The sequence below is a fragment of the Lissotriton helveticus genome, chromosome 2_1, assembly GCF_964261635.1.
Source record: "Lissotriton helveticus chromosome 2_1, aLisHel1.1, whole genome shotgun sequence".
NCBI lineage: Eukaryota > Metazoa > Chordata > Amphibia > Caudata > Salamandridae > Lissotriton > Lissotriton helveticus.
The window spans coordinates 303,777,425-303,804,184 of NC_136059.1; the positions used below are offsets into that span (position 1 = coordinate 303,777,425).

The following is a 26,760-nucleotide window of genomic DNA, read 5'->3' on the forward strand; positions in this document are numbered from 1 at the left end:
GGAGAGTACAGAGGCCCAGATCGAGAGCATTGGGTAGCAGGTGGAGGAAATTCACAGCAGAAGAACCAATCGATCAGGGTTTACCCTCTCTGAGAGACCTGCACTCCAAGACCGACCCTGGTGTAACCACCCTGGAAGTCCTGATTTGCCAGGCATCTTTTTCAGCCTCAGGGGACAGATCTTAGGTTAAGAGGCTAGTCACAGGACACCACCCCTGAAATGCCTGGAGGGAGAGTGGAAGTAGGGTGCCAATCACACAGTGATTGTTGCCCTCCTCCCCTCTGACAAACCTAACAGGCATGAGAGACCTCAGGATCCAGAGGAGGACTCCTTGTCAGTCACCAGGCTGAACATTTAGCCTGCCTAAGGCCCCAGATTGGAGCCTCCACTGTGGAAAAGTCAGCCCATAACGCACCTGATGCCCAGGCTGCTGGCGCAGGACACCTCTTCGTTCCCATCTTGAACAATTACCAAATAAAGAGACGGGCGCTGGAAGCAGGAAAACAAGAACAGAGTTGTATTTTTCCTGAGGAGAGCCTGTCATTTCGGACACTCGCATAGTGTCTTCAGGAGGTGCTCTCTCCTCCCACCCACCCCACTCCATCTATATCTCTTTTCTCTGAGGCTTCGTCTTTTATACACATGTTTATGATGCACAAACATTCCTTATTACAATAAAGACACTTTGAAGTAGGAAAAAACATGCTTGGAATCCCAGCTTCAGGCTTATTCCCATACCAGTCGGTCAGATGTCATCCTCCCCTCCTGAATGTAACAAGAGACTGTGATCTCTCAGCCGGACATTCCTACAGGACACGAGGGCAGGAGGGGATGATCAGATCAAAGGTTGGGCAGGCGATAAGATCGTGCACTTCGGCTGGTGTATCACGGTTTTGTTATGCTGGGCAGGAAAAAGGGGGTGTACATTCACGAGGCTTGGTCTTAGGACTTGGGATCGGGTCGAGAAGCCAAGTGCAGCCGGGGGGGGGGGTCGTCAGCTGAGGGGAAGGGTGTTCTTGGGAGGAAATGGGGGGTTGTGGGTCAAGCAGGAGGGCTACTTCTAGAGCAGGGTCACGCAGAGGGAGAGGGTCTTGTGGCCAATGCATGAGCAGTGCGCGCGGGGAGGGGTGCCGGGAACAGATGGGCAGAGAGGCCATGGTGCCTAAAATGGCTGTCGTATACGTGTGTGCATGGGTCTATGCTGGCGGGATAATACAGTCAGGGTTTAGCGATATCCGTTCTGCTTACAACAAGGGGTACAGTGAACACCGCTTATGTACATATACATTGCCATTTTCAACAGTCGCCGCTTTTTTTACATAAGCTAGTTCAGTTCTATACAGTCGATACGATAGGCGGAATGCGGTACATATGATTTTACATTTGTTGGGTTATTCATACAAGTCTAGAGATCGGCATAATACTTAGTCGGGGTCAATCAAGAAAAATGTTCCGAAACATTATAGAATCAAGTTCAGACTTTTCTCTCCGGCGACATCAACATACAGTAAAAGTACTCTGATACCTTCGGGTCTTATCAGTGCTATGAGAAACTTTTGGACAACTAAATACATGAGTGACCGATGAAACATTTTAGAAAACAATACAAAATGGTTGAGGGAGGAATTCAGTTCGATACAAGCAATTAGTCAAGGGGGTGAGTAGAAAGTTCAGGAAGGGGGGGGTCTTCGTCACAATGTCTTTTTAACAGAGTCCGTCTTCTTTCGTTGGCGCTGTTGAGCACCGGCGGTGGAGCTATAGGTCCAGCTCGTATTCATCCTTACGCGTTGCAGGGTGCGATCAGTCCTCTGCTGTTAGATCACAGTCCTGTTTCCTAACTGATCTTCTTAGGGGTGCCTCATGCTGGGCACCTGCGTGTCTTTCTTCTTTCGTGGCAAAACCTTATTCTATCTAAATGTTGATCTTCTTTTCTGAGTCAAAAGTGATGCGAAAAGGGTGATGTTGTTGAATAATCGAGGGAAGAGAGGGCGGAGTGGGATCAGATCTTTGAACACACCAAGGGACCAAAGGAGCAAAGGATGACGAGCAGGCAGGCCCATCAGTCGGGCTCAAAAGGGACGGGGACTTCAGGCACGAGTGGGTCAGCAAATCAAGGGCTTCAAGGCAGCCCTTTATTCCTTCATCTGCCGAGCTTGAGAGTGGTGCCTCGTCCTGCGTCTCGTTGCTCTGCGACTCCACCTTTGGTTGCGGTCACACGTGCTTCATGATCTGTGGCCAGGCTGTGCGTCACATCCAGCTCCTCTCCTCCGGTGATTGTATCTTTGAATGGGTACAAAACAAGTTTTAGAAAAACTGGCAGGAGAAGACATTTATACATCTCAATTCCGTCCCCAATCCTAAGTAGGTGGGGGATAGGTTCATCGGTCACAGTCAGAAGTCATCACTTATGGAGTATGTGGGAGGGTATTTCCACTGTATTAGTGAGCCTATTTGGCGTTCATTCGTGGCGTACGTGGAGAGAAATCGGACTCCCATTGACAGTGTATTCTATCAAACTCGAGATCGAGTCCTTAGGTAGAGACTCGCCCTTTTTTTTTCTAACCCAAGTACTGACAATCTTACATTTCCCTTCGGGGTCGGCTAACTCTTGCAAGCAGGGGGTTATCATCATGAGAGGGGGGGGCGGAGGTTAAACATGCTTTTCTTGGGGAGCGACGGTTAATCAAGGTCATCAATTACACTTCGGGGATAGCTGATATGGAGTTGGGGTCAATCGGGAGAAGCGAGGACGCTTTGGACGCTTTGGACAGGGAGCTGGGGTCAATCGAGGGAAGCGAGGACGCTTTGGACGCTTTGGACAGGGAGCTGGGGTCAATCGAGGGGAGCGAGGACGCTTTGGACATCCGCACTTAAGTGCAGAGGGGTGAGGCAATTTGGGCATTGGGGATTGCATTTCTAACGAACTGAAAAACAGAAGACCATTGACGTTATAGTCCCCCTATAAAAAGGCCAGATTAGGGGACATCAGTCGTCTTACCTGTCCTTTCCTTCATTACCAACTCGGGTTCTATCGTTTTGCAGAAAGGAGAGGTAGTAATATGGCAAGTTACAATCGTTTTAGTTTCTGTCAATTTTGCCGAACACCTTTGTGTTCGAAGAGACCCAATTAGGTTTGTGCCGGTGGGGCACAACGTTACCATACAAGGGAGGAGGGAACAGGGGGACCCTGAGAGAGAGAGAGAGAGAGAGAGAGAGAGAGAGAGAAACGTGTACAATAATGGGTCATTCAGTGCGCACACAACACAGGACAGCAGGGGTCAAGTAATACGGAAACACAGGCAGAGGGACGACGTAGATCCAGACATTACGTACACACAAACTCAGGCGGGGGAGACAGTACATGTATTATGTACAAAAATTCAAGACAAAACATAGAACAGTGACTGGTATTTATATACAAAAATTCAAGACAAAACATAGAACAGTTATTGGCCAAAATGATCTCTGCCTGTATGCTGCGCATCCTTAGCATCCTAAGCTCTTTTTACCTTTTTCTTCTCTTTTATCGTCGGCTGCCTTCACCGGTAGCTTTTGTTGCGCAAACTTACGCTTTTGGCAATTGGTCAAGAATTACCCTGGTAGGGCTAATGCTCACGGTGGGCTAAGGCAACAGTAGGTGTCAGTTGGAAGGACAATAGGGCAGCTTTGAGTTTCATGTCTATGAGGGTGCGAAAAGGAGGTAGTAGATTTTAAACACTGGCAACATTCCTAGTCCTCCAAGCGGAGGGTACTTGGGTAAACCTCATCTCGGAATATTCCTTAAACTTTCCCTATTTAGTTAAACGTAGGGATTTATTCATTAGTGCACGTCATTCCTGGTTGTATTATTCGGGGTGCCAAGCGAAGTCATATTTTGTAGTTTCCGCTTCAGGCTGTCCTCCCAAGCGCTAAGTTCAGGGAGAGAAATAGTATCGTTTGCTCGTCGTGTGTAGGCACCATAATCGAACTCCCATCTCTTCGTCCGCTAGATCACCATTTTTTTTTTTTTCGTACTTTAATCGACGTTCCGATGTGACCTGCAGAAAGAGGGAAAAAGAAGGGGGGCGGGGGCAGCATTTAAAAACACATTAGCGCGCATAAACCCGAAAAGGCTTTTACTTACTACATACTCGGCCTATCTCCACGGGATGCAGTCCCTGCCAATTTGGCGTTTAAGCCCAGGTGGACCGTTTAGTGTGGGAGAGATGATTATCTGAAGCCTGTGGATAGCATAGGTCGCCCAAGCGTGGTATTACGGATCGTGCGCAGGGGGGGGGTCAGAACAAAGGGCAGTCGGTGCAACGTGGGGGGGGGGGACGAGCTCGTGCTCTCCTTTGAGGAAAAGTGATAACCTACAGTGGTACGGGGTCGTTTGTCGTTCGTACCAGGGGGGGGGGGGTCAGGTGGCACTCCTTCGGGGTGACTTAGGGGCATTTTTAAAACAACTTCCCTGACACAGGTAGCATATAAAGTATAGGCTAAATACCAGGATCTTTAGCAGTTGCTTTAGGCTTGTACAAAAATGAGGGAACACATACAACAAAAACCTGGACCATTCATATTTGCAATATTTCTGCGTACTATACTTTTTAACCCTTAACTAGTCGAGCTGAGCCATTTCACCTGTAATCTAGTTATATTGGAAATAGTGGTCATTTATTCGAAACTTACCAATTTACGCGTGACAACTACGTTTGCTTTTTCCAAAAATCTTTAATAAAAATGTCAGTGCATAAATACGGGCCTACAACCCAGTGGGCCGGCCAGCATTGTACACGTGGGGATACTTATTAGTGGAAAACCTAATGGAGTCGGTGGTCGTTGATTTCATTAAAAAAAAGTGCGACAGGTGCAATAAAATCATATCGGAATTTCAGTGTGAGCGAGTATCATAAGTGTTGAAATTCGAACTTTCAATAATCATGGTGCGCCACAACTCAACAACAATTCATTGTCCGAATGTTCAATCAGCACCCATCTCACTTCAATTCATTGTCCGAACACATAATCAGTACCCATCCCATATCAATTCATTGTGTTTAAAAACTGCATACATATTTCATGACACCAAGGCTGAGCAATCGGGGTACAACAAGGAGTTGAAAGTTTCATTTGTACCAGCGCCATTTTGGGGGCAGCCAGGCAGATCCAGGCATAGTCAAAATCTCCACCAACTCGTGGTTGGCCCAGAGCCTCCTTCGGCAGTCCAAAAGTTCCGTTAAAGGGCAACAAAAAGGATCGGCAGTATGAACCATCAGTCAAAGGGGGAGGGAGGCAACAATTTTTCTACCGGGCCATACTGGTTTTTCACCGGAACTGATCCGAACTGTAGTCTGTAGGATTTTAGTCATTCAAACTGAGGCTGGCGCCAGCATGGGAGCGCCGACGTCTCGCGGCTACATTTTCATCGTTCCGCGGGCAATCATGGCAGTCATTCCCCATCGGGGGTGTCTGCGGAGGTCGGGTGCCTCCGTGGCTTCTATAGAATCTTCAAAGTCGAGGAGGACACTTTTGATTGTGGGACTCATTTCTTAATCAACAAGCAACCGGGCCATCTCTTCACGCCGGGCCCGCTCCAGCAGGGTCGACCGCCATTTTACGAGTGGGCGAACCCTCGTCGGGTGAGTGGAGTGTTGGGGGTGCCACTGGGGGCCTCCACCTGGGGAGGCGGGAGAGGCTCGTTCGCGCCGCCTCTCCCTCCCAGCGCACCCCACGCCGTTTTTCTCGGCGCTAATATTCATGATGGCCGGACCAGGCGATGAGAGGGGGGGGGTCGGAGGCATAGGCAAGACATCCCCCCCCCCGGTGGCCTGCAAAGCGCCGCTTCAGGGCCGAACGGGGAGCTCATACCAAGCCGTGGCTGGACCAGAAGATGCGAGGGGGGGGTCGGTGGCATGAGCAAGACATCCCCCCCGTGTTGTCGCAGCCATTATTGAAGAAAGAAGAGGGGACGCCCGGATCCCGTCGGCCTCGGCTCCTCTTATGACCCACCTTACTCGATGACCTCCGGCCGACGGCTGGCAGCAGGACCCGCCCTACACGTGCCGAAGATCTCGTCTTCCGGATGGGCGTAGCCGCGAACCTGTTGCACTTCGGGAGTTTCCAGAATGGGGGTAGGTATCTGTTGACTTGTATCTGTCTCATGTTACCGTTATTGGGGCGTGGCAGGCGGTGGGACAGACATGTTTGGAGCAGTGAGGGGTGGCGAAGCCTGGTTGCCTTGTGGCTGCCGTGATGTCAAGCTTGGCTTCTCTCACCATTTTCATGTTTCTTATTACGGACTTATTTCTTAACGTTTCTTATTTCTAGCGAAATCATGTGTTTCGTCGTGAGCTATTTCTAACGTTTTCTTATTTGTAGCGAAATCAAAAAACTCATCAGTGGCCTGCTGATTTTGCTTTCTTATTTCTTTCTTCCCTTTTTTTTCCTAGCGTGTTTCATGCTAAAGTTTCTGTTAACAGGATACGGTTATTACTTCGTTATTGTTGCATATGTCCTTTTTATTAGGGGTGCCCTCTGGTCGAGCCAGATGACCTACCTCTAATAAATGGTCCGGGTGAAACTAGTTTACCAATCAGTGGGGAGTAGATAGGCCCGGGAGATTACAACGGGGGACAAAGGTCCGCATTACCTACCCTTCACTACTTGTAAAGATTTAGACAGAATATTTCTTTTCTACGTTATTTGCAAACAGAGGATACCTTAAAAAAAACTATTCCTTGAACAACAAATGTCCAGACAATCAATCAATCAATGGGGAGATAAACAGGCATGACGGATTACAATGGGGACAAAAATCTGCATTACCTATCCTTCACTATCTGCAAAGGGGGCAGAATATTTCTATTCTTCCCTGTTTGTAGACAGGGAATATCTCAAAGAGCAATAATCGATAAAAATCGATAACAAACAATCAGTGGGGAGAAAAATAGGCATGACGGATTACAATAGGGGACAAACGTCTGCATTACCTATCCTTAACTATTTGCAAAGAGAGAGGAACGTTCCTATTCATCGCTGTTTGCTAATAGAAAATGTCTCAAAGAGAACCAATACTTCAAGTACAATCAATCAATCAATCAGATGGATAAAGCCATCCTACCAATCGGACGTAAAGACGTCCTACTTAACCTTACCCGGACCGGACCGTGTGGGCAATTCTTCGCCTTCCCTTTTCCAGCGCCCAATCGTTCTCTTTCTCCATGTTTTTACCGCAGCATTCCTGTGGGATTCCAGTCAGGACAGTAGGTCACTTGAGAGAGGTCCGTTCGGAATCGGTGAAGTTCATTCAATCGGCAGCCGGACGAGGGCCCTCTCAAGGCAGGTATACTCCAATCATTTAGATGTTCACCCCATCGTCTGGACCTCTCTTACCGGACCTTATGTCGCTGATGGACCCCGCGTTGGGACGCCAATTGTGGAAAAGTCAGCCCATAACGCACCTGATGCCCAGGCTGCTGGCGCAGGACGCCTCTTAGTTCCCATCTTGAACAATTACCAAATAAAGAGACGGGCGCTGGAAGCAGGAAAACAAGAACAGAGTTTTATTTGTCCTGAGGAGAGCCTGTCATTTCGGACACTCGCATAGTGTCTTCAGGAGGTGCTCTCTCCTCCCACCCACCCCACTCCATCTATATCTCTTTTCTCTGAGGCTTCGTCTTTTATACACATGTTTATGATGCACAAACATTCCTTATTACAATAAAGACACTTTGAAGTAGGAAAAAACATGCTTGGAATCCCAGCTTCAGGCTTATTCCCATACCAGTCGGTCAGATGTCATCCTCCCCTCCTGAATGTAAGAAGAGATTGTGATCTCTCAGCCGGACATTCCTACAGGACACGAGGGCAGGAGGGGATGATCAGATCAAAGGTTGGGCAGGCGATAAGATCGTGCACTTCGGCTGGTGTATCACGGTTTTGTTATGCTGGGCAGGAAAAAGGGGGTGTACATTCACGAGGCTTGGTCTTAGGACTTGGGATCGGGTCGAGAGGCCAAGTGCAGCCGGGGGGGGGGTCGTCAGCTGAGGGGAAGGGTGTTCTTGGGAGGAAATGGGGGGGTGTGGGTTAAGCAGGAGGGCTACTTCTAGAGCAGGGTCACGCAGAGGGAGAGGGTCTTGTGGCCGATGCATGAGCAGTGCGCGCGGGGAGGGATGCCGGGAACAGATGGGCAGAGAGGCCATGGTGCCTAAAATGGCTGTCGTGTACGTGTGTGCATGGGTCTATGCTGGCGGGATAATACAGTCAGGGTTTAGCGATATCCGTTCTGCTTACAACAAGGGGTACAGTGAACACAAATGAACGCCGCTTATGTACATATACATTGCCATTTTCAACACCACCTGACAGTGAATGGTTAGGTTCCTGGCTGTTGACACGAACAGCTGTCAGTGGTCCCTGTTGGTTGTTTTCCTTTTGGGCAGAGGTTTCCTAAGGTTGGGGTCAGAAGTTTGATTCGAAGGGTCCCTCTGCCAGAGAGTGCTAAGTTTTCACCTAGGACGAGGGTCGTTCACCTAGTTTCAAGTCTGTTTCCCCTGGGACACAGTATCACCCTTTTGTCTTTGGTGATGTGGGCAAAGTCCCGCTGTCCGCGACGTCGGTCTGCTCTTAGGCCATTGTAAGAAGCTGGTTCTGTCTAGTGCGCTAAAACAAAGTACATTGAGCAGAAAGTCTAGTGGATCCCAAATTTGTATTCAGAGGCATAAGTAGCTAAAACTAACTCGCTATTTTTGTGGTCGAGCAGTTAGGCTTATTAGAAGGTAGTGCTAAGAATTTGTTGTACTCGGAGTCAATAAATGATACACACACTCAAGAATAAATCAGAGAACAATTTTTAAAAACAGCGTCGATTTCCAAATAAATTTTCAAACCAAGAATTCTGTTGGAAGGTAAGTACTTTTCAAAATATGAATTTTCAAAGTTCACAAAATAACATTTTTGTGCACAATTAACAATAGAAATCTATGGGAAAATGCATATGAAATCATACCTTTGGATCTTGAGGTTGACCTTCTGGATTTAGTGGTACAAAAGGGGGTGGTGATGGGCGGAGCATCTGAACCAGTCAACAGATCTGGGTTTAATCCATCACTGTTCTTTAGCCCACTCTGCCACCCCAGTTCAGACCTTCTGGATTTAGGTAAGTACCAAGGCTAGGTCCAATGTTCCACCATCGGATTATCTGGAGCATCCCGGATTCGGACGGGAGCATGGTGCTAAGGTTGTTAGTAGCAGGCGCTAAGGAGAAAGTGGCCACCAGGAATCACACTGCACAAGGGGACTTAAAGGTAAGTTCGAGGGGTTCCACTCAAGGGAGCAGGGCCTTGGAAGCACAGCTGGTTCGTCGGTACCCAGGCCGGGTAGGGGGGTGCAGAGCAGATGGGTCAGCCAGGCAGTGTGCGCCAAAATATATTCACGGTACAGGGGCAGGCTGGTTACAGGATCGATTCTGGGACAGCTGGGCCACTCATGAAGTGGGTCTCAGGGGGTCTCGATGGGTGCATGCTTCATGGTCAGTTTGAGTCCAGGTTGGACTGTTCGTCTCAGTGTAGGTTGCAGGGGGTCTGGTACCCCGAGTATTGGTGCGGCACGACTCCGGTAGGTCCTAGTGTCTTCACACTTGGTGGGGAGACAGATCTGATCTAAAGCTGATGTACCTCTTTTTGTGTTGGATGCTGCATCGAAGTTGCTGGGGAACAGCAAGTTTGTAAACCAGACTCTGCGGGTTCGGTGACTGCAGGGGAGTTTTTCCTTTACTCAAAGGGAGTTCTCTGGCTATTGGCAAAGTCTGGAGGTGCTCCGGGGTTCTTGGAAGCCTTACAGTTGCAAGATGAGACAGCACACCATGATAGTTGCGTCCTGGGAGCAGCAGTCGGGGTTTCACGCCAAAATTCTGCGCAAACTCTGAAGCAGGTCTTCGGTTCTCGGGTCAGCAGCACTTCTTTGTCCGTATCTTCTTTGTATCTGTCGAATCTGGTTTCAGGGTCCAGGAATGCCACCTAAATACTAAATTCAGGGCGTTAAAGGGACAGACAGGTAACTTTAGGGTGTCTGCACCCTCTTAAGTGACCACTATCTGGGGAGGGGGCACTACAATTGCCCTGATAGGTTAATTCCTGCCATCTCAAGATGGAGGAATTGAAAACATAGTGTCTACATCAACTGCCCCAAGTTTCTGGATGAATATGGACACACCTCCTAATCTAACTAATTTGTCCGCCTGTCCTACCACCAAATGTGGATCAGGATAGAGGGGTTGGCATCCTCCACTATCTGGAGATGCCTGGGTTGCATTTCAAAGGTGGCATTGCCTTTGAAGCTTCCTGCGTGGAAAGCCATTCCTTCACAGCAGGATTTGTTCCTGGCCTCTGAGAGTGCTAGCTCTCACCCCATGAGGTCAGAGAATAATCTGGTGGCTGCACGCTAGTTAAGACTAGTCCGAGACCACAACAGTGTTTGGTGGGTTTTCAGGGGACCTTCTAAGGTGTCCCCTGTGTGCATTTATTAATAAATCCAACATTGGCATCAGTGAGGATTTATTAAGACAAGATGTTTGATACCAAACATCTTAGGGTACAGTGAAGCCATCATGGAGCTAGGAAACTTGTATCCAGTATCCAGTCCATGTACTCGCTATGGCTTCCCAAGGTACTTGCACTATCCTAGAATGGACTTAGATATTGTAGGGTCATATCTGCTCATGCAGATATGTCCACACATGGGATATAGTGGCACTAAGGCCTGCAGTAGGGGTGACTTACCCATACCTCATCATGTGTCTGTGGACATGGCACACAGGGCTGTATGCCATGGCGACACGCAGTCTGCAGTGGCAGGTTGCATTACCTTGGTGAGGGGGCCCTAGGGTAGCACAATTTGTGATGCAGCCCTGGTGGACCCCCCGCAGTGCCAATGCCCCATTTACTAGGGACTTTTAGGGGTTGCTGAAGTTGTGACAATCATGGTACAGTTTTAGGAAAGAGATCTGGCACTGAGAACTTGGTTAGCAGAGACCCAGTGCACCTTCAGTCGAAATCACATCATGCACTTTGTTCCTTACTTCCGGTAATAATCACACTACCTAGCAGGACAGAATCATGTATTGGCGGCAACAATCAATCAGTCGGATGTCTTGTAAAGTGTGACTGCTCACCCGTATTTGTCTTAAAGCACTGGAGGGGCAGAGAGGGGGGACGGAACTTCTGATCCACCTAAGGCACTGTGGTTCAGACAAAGAGCCAGGTCTTTAGGTCATTCCTGAATTGAGGCAGTGACAGTAATTGCCACTGGTTGAGGCAGGGTGTTCCAGGTTTTTGCTGCGAGGTAGGAAAAGGATCTACCCCCGGCCGTGGTCCTGAAGATTCATGGGACGGTGGCCAGGGCTAGTTGAGCTGAGGTCTCTGGTGGAAGTGTGGAATGTGAGGTGGTGGTTGAGGTATGCAGATTGTGTGTCATGCAGGGCTTTGTAGGCATGTGTGAGTAGCTTGGATGTGATTCTTTTGTTGACTGGGAGCCAGTGGAGGTCTCAAGTGGCCGGTAAAGGGGTGAACAAAGCGATATCAAAGGTGATGATGGACGGAGCGCGTGAGCAAATCAAACACTCACCCCCAGTCAACTGATCTGGGTTTAATCCATCATCATTCTTTATCTCACTCCACCACCCCAGTTCAGACATGGCCATATGCAAATCAGTCTGACCCTGTGCCTCATGGGAACAGTCCAGCCTGAACTGATGGGGCGGCAGAGGCTGTTGAGGATGAATCTAGCAGAGGCGTTCTTTAAAAGTTGTGCAGTTTCTTGAGGAGGTTTTGGGTAATGCCAGCGTAGAGTGCATTGCTGTAGTCTAGTCTTCTGCTGAGTGCGTGGGTGACTGTCTTTCTGGACTTAGTGGGGATCCACTTGAAGATCTTTCGGAGAAGGCATAGCATTTGGTAGCAGGCTGATGAGATGGCATTGATCTGGTGGTTCGTGGTGAGTGAGGAGTCGAGGATGATGCAGTGGTTTTGTGGTCTGTGGGTGTGGCTGTGCGGGCAGGCGGGGGGTTCCAAGTGCTGAGGGCCACCAGGAGTCATCCCAGGCGGAGGGGGTGGATCCCAGGATGAGGACTTCGGTCTTATATGAGTTGAGCTTGAGGCAGCTGTCCTTCTTCCAGGTGGTGACAGCCTTCATCCTGTCATGGAAGTTATTCTTGGTGACTGAGGGTTCGTTGGTGAGGGAAAGAATCAGCTGCGTGTCGTCTGTGTAGGAGATGATCTTGAGTCCGTGGTGCCGAGCGATGGCTGCGATCGGGCCATGTAGATGTTGAAGAGAGTGGGGTTCAGGGAGGACCCCTGAGGCACTCTGCAGCTGATTTGTTTTATGTTCAGAGTTGAACGGTAGTAGTTGGACTCTCTTGCAGAGCACACTGAAGCTCGGACAACCAGATAGGGAACCTCTAAGGTGCCACCTGAATGCATGCCATCCTTCCCTTGACACCAGGTTCACATCAGGGGAGAGAAGTTTGTCGCCAAACAAGATATATTTTGTCGGTACTATAATGGAGCTAGCAACCTGGGTCTGCTCGGGTGCAAGTCCCATATTATCCTATGGGCAGCCTCTGACTTATAGTGTTCTTTAATGGTAAAGACACTATAGAGACATATAAATTTGCACTTGTATACCTACACCCTTAATACACCCTGCCTCCTGGCGCAGGAAGCCTTCTTCTAGGGGTGGCTGACATATCTCAAAAGCAGTGCTTTTGACTGTGTCACACAAGGTGAGGGCACAGCCGAGTTCAAAGAGTTTGCACCGCTCCTGTAGTCTTCAATGGCAGGCCTGCTGTCAGTAGTTTACTCGGGTCACCCAGGTGGCACAAAACCGTACTGCAGCCCTGGTGACCGCTTTACAACCTATGCCCTGGGTACCTCTGGTACCATATTCTAGGGACTTATAAGGGGGTAATTTAGGATTGCCAATTCACACACAAAAGGTTTGCTCTTTTCCCCCAAGTATATAGTTTGGCAGGTGTATAATATAAATTATATATTGTCTTATAGAGCTGGGCCTTTAAGTTAGAGGAAATAAACAATTCGGATAAGAGCTGTAATGACATGTCAATATCGACATTAGGATTGTTAAGTTTACTTGCCCATGTAGATTCAATATGCTCTAGGTCATCCTTCTGACTTTCTAGCAATATATCATAGTGTGTGCCTATCCTGGATGCTGGTTTCCCTTTACAGTCCAATAAGGGGATATTTAACAGAGATATATTCGGGACTTTTATATTGAGGATAGTATTGACTTGGATAAACTTAAAAATATCTGTGTTCGGAATTAAAAATTTGTCCTGGAGGTACTGAAACCTAGTTTCTGAGACGCCATGAAGGAAATCTCCTAGAGTTGATACCCCCAAGTTTTCCCATCGCTTGGAGATATCATCATTAGCTTGTCTTGGTAGCACGGATGAGTTCCATAGCAGTGTGTACCTGTTAAATTTTGGAATATCGAGTTGCCTCGAGGTTTTCTTCCAGATTCTCCAAGCACTATTTATAATCTTGAACTTAACCTTTTTATAATATGAGGGTTCTACTTGTTTTAACAACAGACCTTTTGCCTTGTTTCCTAAGGCTAGTTCATTTATCGATGGTTTAGCACTTTCTTCTGCTGTTGGATCGGCTGTATTTATATTGAACAGGGGTGACATTTGCTGGAGCAGAGTGGCCCATAGGTAGAGCATTATATTGGGGATTGCTAGCCCACCTCTATGTACCGGGAGAGATAAGTAATTCAGGGCCCTCCTGATTTTCCCATTGTTCCAAATACACTTGCTCATTTGATATTCTATTGCTTTAATAGCTTTAATCTTTCCCTACTAGAGGGACAGTGCGAAACAAATACACCAACCTAGGGAGGATGTTCCTTGTTCAGAAAATTACCTCTCCCGATAATTGACAGATGGAGACTGTCAACCCTCTTTAGATCTTTCTTGATGTCTTTCAGTAGTGGTTCATAATTTAGGTCATTGATGATCTCTACATTAGGTGATATACATATTCCTAAATATACAGCATTATCTACCTTCTTTGGGTCGTCAAACTGGATATTGTCAATGCAAATTACCATAGTTTTATCCCGATTGAGAGAATATCCTGAGATCTGACCGAAGGCTTGTGTAATAACCTCGATTTCGACTGTAGCCTCGGAGGGGTAAGGTGTTATTACCGCGACGTCATCCGCATATGCAAGAACCTTAGTTTCGTAAGAGCCTACCGTGACAGGTATAATTACATCGCTTGCTATTAATTTAAGGATCATTGGGTTAATGTACATAGCGAACAAGATCGGAGAACACGGACAGCCCTGCCTTTTTCCTCTTAATATTTCAAACGGCCTAGATTCCTGTCCCATCACTAGCACCCTTGCCTTTGGTTCGTGGTACATTGCCCTAATTGATTTAGAGAAGCAGGGCCCAAAGTTGTTTTTCTCGAGCACCGCCCATAAGAATCATCAGGAAACACGATCGAACGCCTTCTTGGCATCGAGTAGGATCATCGACATTCGCCCCCTCGTCGCATTCATGATATCGAATAGCGATATAGCCCTACGAGTGTGATCCATGGTGGACTTACCGGGAATAAAGCCGTGTTGCCACGGGGAAACAAGGTTTTCAATGACCCTCCTGAGCCGATTAGCCAAGCTCTTTGAATATATCTTCGACTCCGAATTTATTAAGGAGATTGGGCGATACGATGAGGGTAAGTTTGGGGGCTTTCCCTTTTTAGGGAAGATAACTATATTTGTTACCTTCCATGTTATGTTATGTTATGTTATTTATTATTTGTTAAGCGCGCATACGCCCGAAGGCTTCTTGGCGCTAGAGAGAATCAAACATAACAGTGCATAAAAGACACAAATCACTGTTTACAATAAGCCTGAGAAAAGAGAAAAGTTTTAAATGCCTTCCTAAAAGTAAGGAGGTCCCTACTGTGTCGCAGGGTCAGGGGGAGTGAATTCCACAATGAAGCAGCTAAAAATTGAAAACCGCTACCTCCCTGACGTTTCCTTTTAAAACGAGGGACCTCAAGTAGGTCTTTGTGGGCAGATCTCAAGCAGCGCAGAGGTTGATATTTACGCAGCAATTGTCTAAGAAACATGGGACCCTTACCCTCCAAAGCCTTTAACACAATACAGCCCACCTTGAATGTTGCTCTCTGTTCCACAGGCAGCCAATGCAAGGTCTCCAGTCCATGTCTAATCGATTCCCACTTCGGGACTTTACAGATAAGTCTCGCAGCTTGATTTTGCAGGTATTGCAATCTTTTCAGTTGGCCAATAGGAGCCCCCAAATAGAGGCCATTTGAAAAATCGATATGAGACAGGACTAGAGCACTGACTGTCTGAATTAAGGCCAAACCTGTGAGGAGATGTGCTATTTTCTTGATCTTCCTCAGTTGGAAAAACCCCGAGGAGACCACTGTTCCAACTTGGCTTTCCAAGGAAAGGTCCTCACTAAGAGTCACTCCCAAACTTTTTATTGTACGGGATTTTTTTGGAGGCGAGCCCATGTCCGGTGGCCAAAAACAAGGGCTCCAACTGATCTCACTCTTCCCAGGTAGAATGAGCTCCGTTTTTCCCGGATTTAACTTAAGGTGGTTTAGAGACATCCACCTTTGGATAAAGGACATGGTTGCTCGAAAGTCCTCGGCCGCATTAGGTGAGTTTAGGACAAAAACCAACTGCAGGTCGTCTGCATAATTATATACATCAACCTTAAACTGTTGTAGAGAGAACAAAAGTGGCCGCATATACAAATTAAATAATAAAGGGGACAAGGAAGATCCTTGAGGAACCCCACAAAAAGAAATATTTTTAGGGGCTGTAAAAGAACCCAGTCGAACCGACTGGGTACGTTCTGAAAACGTTCCATGAGTCAGGAGGGATGCCACTTCCTTGAATCCCTACAAATAGATCTAATAAATAAAGTGTTATACATTCTCCAAGAATTTTGTAGAGTTCTAATGGGAGTTTATCAGGGCCCGCAGCTTTCCCCGAGGCTAGCTCTGACAGGGCCAGCAGTACCTCTGTATGTGTGATATTCTTTTCGAAATGTTCCCTAGTATTGTCATCGATATTCTTATTTGAGCCAATCTCGGTTAGCCATATATTAAGGGCAACTCTTACTGCTACTTGGTCAGCCTTGTCCTCATTCTGGTATAGTTTTTGATAGTATTGTCTAAAAGTGTCTAATATGTCTTCCGGTGTTGTATATTCCTTTCCCTCTACTACAATACTAGTGATTGTGTTATGAAATTGCTTCTGGCGGGCGCGTAGAGCTAGCTGCATCCCAACTCTGTCCCCATCGTCATAGATTTTATTACGATTTGCCTGGAAGATATTTGCTGCTTTCTGAGTAAGCCTACTATTTAACGTGGTTTTTAGAATCAACATTTTCCTTAGAGTAAGTCCCCCATCCTCTCCTCTCGCTATTAAATTGGTATGCTCCTCCTCGATATTAGCTAGCTCTTGCATCTGTAGCTTGTTGTCATTGTTAGCATCTTTCCTGCGCTTAGCTACAAAGCTAATTGTTTCTCCCCTTAGGGCAGCTTTGAAGCAGTCCCAAACTGTGCCACTGGACGCACTATATCGGTTACAATCAAAAAAGCCCTGAGTCCATGTTTTTATATATTCAACATATTCTTTATTTACCAGTAATTTTCTGTCAAAAGTCCAACTTGAGCGTGGCCTATTGAGATTGGCATTATCAAGTGTGAGGGCCAGCGGATTGTGATCTGGGATCGTTTTAGGGAGTTTGGTCATTTGTACCCTGTCAGAGCAGTCTCTGGTTGTAGGTGTAGCCGGGGTCAGCTTGTTGTTTTAAGTCCCAGATATCAATTAGGTCTAAACTTTCCTTAAGTTGAGAGATGGCTCTAAACATTTTTGGTTTTCGTCAGACATATGTATAGGAGTCCCGGTTTGGTCGTAATACGTTATGCCCCAAAGAGATATTAAAATCCCCACAGAATATTAATGTTCCAGGCCAAGAAGCGAATTCCATTTCCAGTTCCTCAAATATAAAGGGGTCATCCTGGTTAGATGCGTATATTGTACAGATCGTAATACCTATTTTTAGCTCTATAATAGCCCATCTTCCTAAGGAATTAACTGACTTACGTATTGCCTGTCCCAAAAAAGGTCTGGCTAAAATAGCAACACCCCGGATTCTAGATGTCTGAGTTGTGGTTGCCAATATATTATAACCAGGGATCTTTAGTAAGTCTCTTTCGCCCCATGGAATATGGGTGTCCTGGAGACATAGTATATCGAATGAGTTTTGATTAATTATCCCAGATAGCCGGTCCCTTTTGTTCCTATCGTTGAGTCCCGCCACATTCCAAGAACATATTTTCAGTTTACCCATAATCTATTTTTCCATTTTGGTTTCGATGAGAACATGCTATTATGTATTTTTTCTGGTTTTTACCTTCGTTAAACCTATGCTTAACATAGAGATATTTTATTTTATTTTTTGTATCAATTTGGTTGCTTGTTTTATTATTTTTCCCCACCCATTACAACTCCCTCGTCCTCTCCCCCCGCCGCCCCCCTCCCCAAAAGTGAGTCGTGTAGACTCCATTAGAGTCCGGTTGGTGATGTTGCCTGGTTCAGGCGGAAACAGGTTGTGGGCATCCGTGTAATCTGTAGCTCCAAGCGGCTACTAGCCCCGACCCCTGTGCCTGCCTGAGGAAGTGAAGCTATTTTAATTCACGATGTGTAAGGTTGTCAAATAATTGTCTCATTTATATACATAACAGTAAGAGCCCCTCTGACTTCACTTCCTTGCTTTTCTTGAATTATATAGCCAGTTGCATATTATCACATTAAGGCATTTTACTTATGATTTTTATGATTGTTACTAAATGAATACACTATTTTTTTGTCCTGTATTTGTCTGAGTTTGTGATTTCGTTTAAGTACGCTTCTGCTTGTATTTCGCTAGTTAAACTTCTTGTAGCGCTGTTAATGATGACCTTTAATCGTGCCAGGTTCTGCAAGTAGACGGTGGCACCAATTTTTTCGAAGGGTGTAAATAACTGTCTCATCCTCCACCTTCTTTCCACTGTTGCATGGGCGTAGTCTGGTCTACAGAAGAACGAGAAGCCTTTATACTCTTTTTTTATTTGTGGGTCGAGTAAGGTCAAAAATTGCTTCACGTAATAGGAAATTGCCAAAATTTACGAGCATTGCTCGTGGATACTGTGCATTTGTCTGTGGTCTTTTTGAAAGGGTCATGGGAAAGCGATGGGCCCGTTGTATTTCTTTGGCAAAATCCCAGGTATGTAGCTCTGGGAATGTTTCTTTCAACAACAAGATTATGTAGCCCCTTGGGTCATTCCCCTCTGCATTCTCAGGAATCCCCAGGAAGCGTAGGTTATTGCGTCTTGCTCGATTTTCTTGGTCTTCGACCTTAATCATTAAATCTTTGACTATACCCTCCTGCTCTTTCCCTAGTGTTTGTAGAACGGAGACCTTTCTCGAGATTTTCCGTGCGTATTTCAACAGAGGCCATTCTTTCCGAGATCTCAAGACAAGTCACCCTGACTTTTTGTACCGCCCCTTGGAGTTTCGGGATGGCGATATTGTTTTTCCTGTTATCGTGTTATCGTGTTTGACATCTTCTTGAAAGCTCTTGATTGATTTGAGCACGTCGATCAAGGAGGGTTCTGGTTGTATTTTCCTACCATCCCCGGTATCTGACTGCGGAGTCTTAGATGCTTTTGATTCTCCTGCGAGACATAGTTTAGAATTTGACTCGATGATATCATGTGATGAAGTGGTCCTGGGCCTATGACCTGTCTGATTGGTATTACTCCCTTTGTCAGTAGTGTCTTCATATATAAGTTTATTCTGTCTCTTTTGCCTTTTTCTTTTCCTTTCTTGTTTCCTTCTTGAAGCACTGTCCTTCAGCGCCTCGTTCAATTTCTTTAACTCTGGTTCTGATAATTCGAGCTCTGATAATACGAAATCTGAGGGTTCAAGAGATCCAACACTCGTCTGTCTCGGCCTTTGTAGCTCGCTTGAGGTTGAGGCGCCAGTTTCATAGATTTCAGAATCAGAACCAGACTCGGGAGAATGATCATTGGCCTGAACAAGACATTGAGAGCGATTGCATGAAGATGGCTTTTGTTCTGTATTGACATCTTCCCCAGTGGCACTATTTGCCGTTTGCTCAGACATTTGTTGCGTCTGTTGGGCCTGTTGTATATTGCCTACGTCATGCTCGAGCCTGTGGCCCGGTTTTTCGATAAGTGGGCCTAAACCGGAATCTATTTTGGTGATTACTTTGTGACCGACCATCCTGTCCATTCCTGGCGCCGTGGCTGCCTCTTTCGCTTCCTTCACCTCCTCTACTGGCGTGAATATTTGTGCAGGTATTGGCGCTGACCTTTCCGTTCGATGTGTTTGGTACGTTCGTGTTGATCAGTGGTGCCTCTTCTTCCTTACCCTTCTCGTTAATTTGACTCCCTGTTTTTGCGGGGGGTGGGGGGTTGCTTCCATGGGCACCTGGAATTTTTGTTTTATTAGTTGATTTTTTATCAGGGACAGTGGGCCCTCCACCCCCCCCTGTCCCCCCTGCCCCCAGCGTCCAATAGTTCTTTAGTCAGAGAGCTAAATATGCTTGAAATCCGATGTTGAGCGTCATCTGTCTTCTCCTTTTTATCTTGTTTTTTCTGTGTTTTTTTCTGTGGTATGCCCTGTGAGCATTTTATTGTGTTTTTATCTTGACTTTAAGTTGTTTGTGCTGGTGGAACTTAACACACACTCCTCTGAGGTTTGTCTGTTGCTTGTGACATAGCTAGAGTCTAGAAATGTGTTTTACCTAACCAAACTGTGTTTAATAAATCGGTAGGGATCACCCGTCTTCGCAATAATTTCCCAATTTTGGACACTAATCCACATTCAGTAGCAGACAGAAATCTGCACACAGTATATGGGGCTCTCTAAATTGTCATATTGATTGCACATGGAGCTGTAGACAAATCTCTCAAATGTGCCTTATTTGGCCACAATACGGCTAATCCTATTAGCCAGGTAATTATTGTTGTTAAATTGTGAATTGTATTCACTTATGTTATTAGTTTGTTCTATTGAAGCTGGAAGAGTACCAAGAGCAGGTCCTTAGCTGTCTTTTGTTATGTGCCCTTTTCATACATATGCAGAGCCGCTACATGGGTATCAGTTCACACATACTCTAACTAATACTGTGTAAACTGTGGATGGATGGATTAGAAACAGTGATAAGACAAACATTAGTAAATATTAATATAATAGGTTTCATAACCTAACAGTCAACATCATTATGACACACTGTTTTCAGAAATAAAGTTGATAGCTACATCTTTAGGTCTATCATTAGCCAAAACCTTTTGATTTTACTATAAGTAGATATATAATATTTTGACATATTGGTGCCTTTGCCGAGCCCTCTTCATTCTTTGGTCTTTTATTGTATCATTGACATGCCTGCTATAGCATTCCATCGTGGGGCTATCTATCAGCCCATTTTAGCCATTTGCAATGTAGGTGTTTCTTTTTGTTAGATTGTTGAGGGCCTGACAACTTCCCCAACAATAAAGTTTAGCAAGCACCATGGCAAAACAAAGCAATTCAAGCACCTTCAAATCCAAAATGCTGGCGGCCAACTCCAAACCTGTTCGCTTTGCCATTGCTTGTTAACATTTTGGTAAACAAGAAGCAATTCCAAACCTGACCTTAGAATGTAGGATAATGCTCTGATTCAAACGTATCTTGTTTCACCATTGGTACTGAATATCCAGGACCGAAGTGCTCAACCCCAGAATGATGAAGATAAATTGAGACAGTTCAGGACCAGGTTGTTAAAATGTAACTTAGTTAATTCAAGCAGGCCTATGACGGCCACTCAGGGATTTAACTATATCTACTCTTAAGGGAAGGGGTGGGGAAGCATTATGGAGACATTTAAGTTCCCAAGTGGAATAATCAAAATCACTAAATAAATCTTGAATTGAAAGGCTGTTTTCTAAACCAGAAGTTATTTTATGAGCGCAGAGGGAGATGATGACGCAGGAATAACATTACAAAACCTTCTGTCTCAAATAGACGAGTGACTACTTAGATAAGCCTAGGTGAAGCAGCAACGATAAAGAGTTTCAAAACTTCGAACAGTAGGATAGTATTACAAAGTAAAAACAGTGAAGCTTGAACCCTAGTTTGGTATGTTCCATAAGTGCAGAGATAAATTAGAACGCTAGTATGGAACTTTAATTTAGCAGCCTTCTTTCATGAAAGCTAAATTCCTTCGACAAGAAAATAAACTGGTTAATTTGGTGTTACCAAGAAAAGCTAGCTGTAAACATTTTAATTTTTCTAAACTGACTCTTCCACCGGAAAAGCTTGCAGCCTGTTAAGTTGAACAGTGCCACGATAGATGGGCAGTGAAAAGGGATGACAATTTAAAGGTGTGCTACCTTGTAGAAAATCACACACTGATTATGAAAAGGCCACATTTAATTGAGTAGAACCAAATTAGAGACAGTTATTCAACTAAGGTCCTACGATACATCAAGGAGGCCTTAGTTGGCTGTCATTGGGTGTCATGGTCAACGAAGGACAAAAGGTTGCTGTTAAAGACTTTAAAATGCTGTTGGTGGTAGAGAGGGAATCAAAAAAGCCAAAACATAATTTTTCTATATCTGTTTTAACTTGTTCTCCGCACGTCCTTGGGAGGAGCAAACCAGTGTCCTCAAATCTCAAAAATATGACCGAAAATTTAAACTATCTGTGGATAGTGCAGTATGCCCGTTTTCTAGATGCAGATTAGTAATATTGACTAGTTAAGTGAAGATATGCATAACTTACAGTCTGAAGACTAGTAGTTCAAGATACAATGTAGGTTCATAGCTCCTAAGTCTTAAATGGCTACTAAGTATGAGATGCAGTGACCAGAATAGGTATAGGGGGAATCCTGTTCTTCAGAATTACTTGGAAGAACCAGATGTATGTCAACCAGTGCCTAATGGATGTAAATGTCCCATTCCATGGCTAGAGGAAGTCTGCTTTCCCATGTTTAGGATCACATGGGGGATCAAATAATTTTAGTTAAGTGTGGTAGTGGACAAAAGCGTAGTAAAGTATTCTAATGAAAGTGGAAAGAAGGACTCCAGCAGCAGTCCTCTCCTATCAGCTTCGATACATACCCACCTGACAGTGATGATCCTGGGCTGCTTCCAAGAGCTCCAACAATGTGGCCTTCTCATCTTTTGATTCTGGAAGAAAGCCTGCTGCAGAAATAAGACTTGCACAGTATTGTTTCACCTCCAGCTTTAATAGTAAGCTCCCCTCCCTTGGACATAACAATATTGAAGACAGAACCGTGAGAGGGATTTGGGCTTCTTTTTAAACTTTTCTGAGATTTCCTATTTAACCCCTTAAATGCTGAGATTTTTTCATCCCAATGCTCTGCCCTTTTTTGGCTATTTGGGGTACGTTGTGTGTAAGCCTCCATAAGGTTTTCCACATAAGGTATCCATACCAAATTTACGTCCTTTTTTCCCAAACATCCTTGGGTGTCTAAAGGTACCCAGGGTTTGTGGGTTACAATGGAGGAGAACGAGAAAACATCCAAATGATAGCCAATTTTTGATTTTTTGAAGAAAAAAATAGGAAAAATGTGCTCAGCAAAAAAGTGTGTTTTTCCCCTTAAAAATGGCATCAAATAAAGGTTTGCTGTGCTAAATTCACAATCTTTCCAGCGTTCAGGAACATGCAGAGCTGAATCAAAAAATAATTATTTTTTTTACCACAGTTTTGATATTTTTCAAAGAGGAAGCCCATATTTGCACATTTTTGTGCTTTCAATTTGCTTCCAGTTTGTAACGGAAACCGGTGTGAAACCCTGAGTGATCCCCGAAACCTATAGAATTCTGGCAACTAGACAACATTCTGAAGTCAGCAACAGTTCCTTTCTGTAGATTCCTCAAGGTATTCCCAAAGAAACTAGATGTAGAAATAAAAATATTGAAATTGAGAAGGGAAATAATAAATATTTGTTGCAACGTTTTTATCTGTAACATCTTCTCAGCATGGCCAATTTCAAAAACAATATACCATTACGTCCGTTAGACCATTCTGGTTGTGGGTAAATATAGGGTTTGTAGATTGTCCAAGAACCTGAGCTTCCCAGAGCCCAAAACTCAGCTACAATGGTTTTTCATTGCGTGCAGAGTTTAGAGCAATTCATATGACAAAATGTGTTCAAGGAAACCTATGTATTTCTGAAATTAGCATCAGATATGGAGTTAAGGAACAGTGGTTATTTGTACATCCCTAAATGTGTGGGTACCCATACTAGCATGTGATTCAGAAGGCATTTTTCAAAATGTCTTCTTTCTTACACTCGGAGTTTACATTTGGAAGCACATATGTAGAGAAATTCAATTGGTAGTAACACATATTTTACCATTCTGTGTTCTCACATGTCTCCTGATAACAATGGGGTGACTTGTGTGGCTCTCAACAGGAACTTTTACCCAGGAGCCCCTACAAACCTCTAATTTAGATTAAAGACACACATATTCCTCACATTTCTGTGAGCAAATTTCTGGAATCTGTGGCGAGTCACAACTTTCCTACCACCCAGCATTCCCCCATGTCTCCCAATAAAAATTCTACCTCACCTGTGTGGGTAGGGCTAGTGGCCATGACCGCAAAGACCTCAAAATGCAACATGGACACATCACATTTTTCCACTCAAAACGCACACTTTTTAAAATCTAGGTAGCTGTGGATTTTGGGACCTAGCTTATCCAGCACCTAGGGAAATCTAGCAAACCTGCACATTTTTTAAAACTAGACACGAAGAGAATTCATGGTGGGTTGACTTGTCTCGCTCACTTCAGCTTGTCCTACCCAGAAGCCTTTGCAAAACTTGAACTTTGACTAAAAGCACACATTTTCCCCACACTTCTATCAGGAACACTACTGTATGCTGTGGGGAGCCAAAAATGTTTAACCACCTAGTATTCTCCCAAGTCTCTCAATAAAAATAATATCAAACTTTTGTGGTTAGGCGTAGTAGTGCCTGGTACAGAAAAGGCCCAAATTACAATGATGAGACATCAACATTTCTTCACAGAAATGATCAGATTTGTCAATGGGGTTTCTGTGTTTTGTTTGGGCCAGGGTTCAACAGCCAGCCAGGGAACCCTACAAAATCCATACATGTCTAAAAACTGGACACACAGATGAATCTGTGGTGGTGTGCCTCGCTTGGATACCACAAAGTTTTCTGAGCCAAAATGCTCTGCAAACCTAAAAAATTGCCAAAAAGTGCACATTTTCTTTAATTTCTGCGACCTAAACTTTCAGAATTAGAAAGAATCCACAACATTCTTACCACCCAGCGGTTTCCCTCTTGTCCCACTAAAAGTGCTACCCCACTTGTGTGACTGACGACGGGAACAGATCAACTCCAGCTCATTGAGAGTCCCTTTGTGAGGACTTTAGGGATTGGGCTAAAAAATGGTTGATGTGGTCTCAGTAATTTGGAGCGACCCGTGCCAAACTGCCCGCTCCCAGGACCTAAAGGCATCCCTGGTTTCTAGTGGGGTCATTCCTGCTGGACGATTACAATCCCACCCGTTATACAACAGCAGGAATAAACTGAAGAGAGACATCTCTCATCCCACCATATGCCTAACTCTTGCAAGTAGTATACTGTTGGTCAAACACCAGTTAATTTAAACATTTAGGAAAGTGAAAAGAGGAATAATGTATACATTTTTGACATAAAGATCTAACGGATAACGTTGGAAAATGCTTTAGCTATAGGACATATGTCTGAAATACTTGGTATTGCACTTTTACTTATTGTTTTACAGGTTTTTTTGCAGGCTGACATGTTACCTTTTCACTTTAGAACACTTGTCACAGACGGAACAGTATTAATAGTGTAAGTAAGTTGATGGTCACTCATCACAGGTCCTTATGTAGGTCTTTTGAGTCTAAATATTGCGTCTTTACTGCAGTTGAAATGTTCTTGTCTCGATGTTGTTTTTTCCCTCTTTAATAGGTCATGATGTGGCCGAGTGCTCAATATTTGGCGACTTCTCTGAATAATTTTTCCCCGTCCTTTTTTAAACTGGAAAAGGTTGGATTCTAGATCTCATTCCTAGACTGTAATACTCCGGAGTTTAGATACTGAACTCGTAGCAATTGTCTTTTTTAAATTATTGCCTTTGAATAGGGTGATGAGAGTACTCTGGCTAGTAAATAGTATTGTTCCAGTTTGTGGAGGTAGTTAGCACCTCAGCAAAAGTTGTTTAAGCGTGATTGTAGGTCTGCATAAACAGTAATAAACAAAAGTGACAAGAGATTACTGTGTGACCCTTTTTACAACAATCGTGTTATTGTAACTTGAATAATTGTAAAGTGTGTGTTTCTATGCAAATCAACTAATATTCATGTGCCCCAGGTTGCATATAAATGTAATCTAAATGTATATTGCAGATCATTTAAACTTCATACGTGCGTGATCTTAAACTGCTTCCCAACACTATTGTTGTGCAAGCTGTTTTGCTCTTGATCTCAGTTTGTGCCGAAGCTAGTCAGTAGACACACACTGCCACAAGTGCAGATGTATATCACTGAAAACTATAATTACTGTAATGGTACAGCATGGGACCCCCTTATCTTTCCAAATGGGAGCCTTGTGGTTTTTTTTGGCCCATTGATTAGACATGGGCTGCTTTTAAAAATGTTTCCCATTCGTGAAAGCAAATGCAGTGACAGAGGTCTGCTGACCCGTGCCGGCTTCCTTTCTTGTATCTGTAGTTGATAACAGAGGGTCACAAATTACTGCCAATTTGGGATGCGGCTACTAACAAATAGCAGATTGCAGGCATTTTCTCAAATTTGCACACCCCTGATCTATGGACAGGGATATCCTGCATCAGGCCTCAGAACGTCATTATTAACATATGGCAGTTACACATACCGAAATCATATACCATACACATAATTCTGAAAGACAGAACTCTATTTTTCTTTTCCAGACAGAAGATCCAAACATGGAGCGCCCTTACACGTTCAAGGATTTCTTGCTAAGACCAAGGAGGTGAGACTTTTTTATAGATGGTATCTTGAAGTTGTTTTAATATTTAATATAAAATCAGTGAGCATCTGAGTGGAATACATTTTTATAACGTTGTGTCTTATTGAACAGCCACAAGTCACGTGTAAAGGGCTTCTTGAGATTAAAGATGGCATATATGCCAAAGAATGGTGGCCAAGAGGAAGATATTGGTGATCAAAGAGAAGAATCCGAGGTATGGTTTGGTTGTTTTCAGAATGTACATTTTCCTAAATTAAGTTGAGTAATGTCTGTATGAAGACAACAAACTAAGGAATGCCTTTATCCATTTTGTAAATGTACAGTGTGAGCCATTCAGCGCAAAAGTTTGAGTAATTGAGTAATATATTATTGCTTGCTGATTGTTTATATTTGTGAACAATGTGTACAGTGATGCTTTTTCTTTAGTTGTTGGAGCTAGAACTTTAGCTATTTCCAATTTGGTTACTTGAAAGTCAGAGTCTGCCTCGGTCATTGTGGGGGAAAAGGGCTAGAGTGAACAGTGGTGTGGGGTTAAGTCTGACAGTTGAAGGGGTAAATGCCCTTCATAAATCGTGCGAAGCAATCCAGCATCCCCTGAATTACTCCATGGTGAACCTTTTCTAAAA

The 26,760-nt window shown here is 44.6% G+C and overlaps 1 protein-coding gene across 24 annotated transcripts in view; it reads left to right on the plus strand.

Annotated features, from left to right (window-relative positions):
* The window catches only part of NEDD4L (NEDD4 like E3 ubiquitin protein ligase), a 1,578,130-nt gene that overhangs the window by 1,022,805 nt on the left and 528,565 nt on the right, over positions 1-26,760 (plus strand). For all 24 annotated transcript variants that reach the window (XM_078674880.1, XM_078674887.1, XM_078674878.1 and 21 more), the window contains 2 exons: positions 26,076-26,137; positions 26,246-26,348. In XM_078674880.1, coding sequence (XP_078531006.1) covers positions 26,076-26,137; positions 26,246-26,348 — 165 coding nt within the window. The remainder of the gene's footprint in view (positions 1-26,075; positions 26,138-26,245; positions 26,349-26,760) is intronic.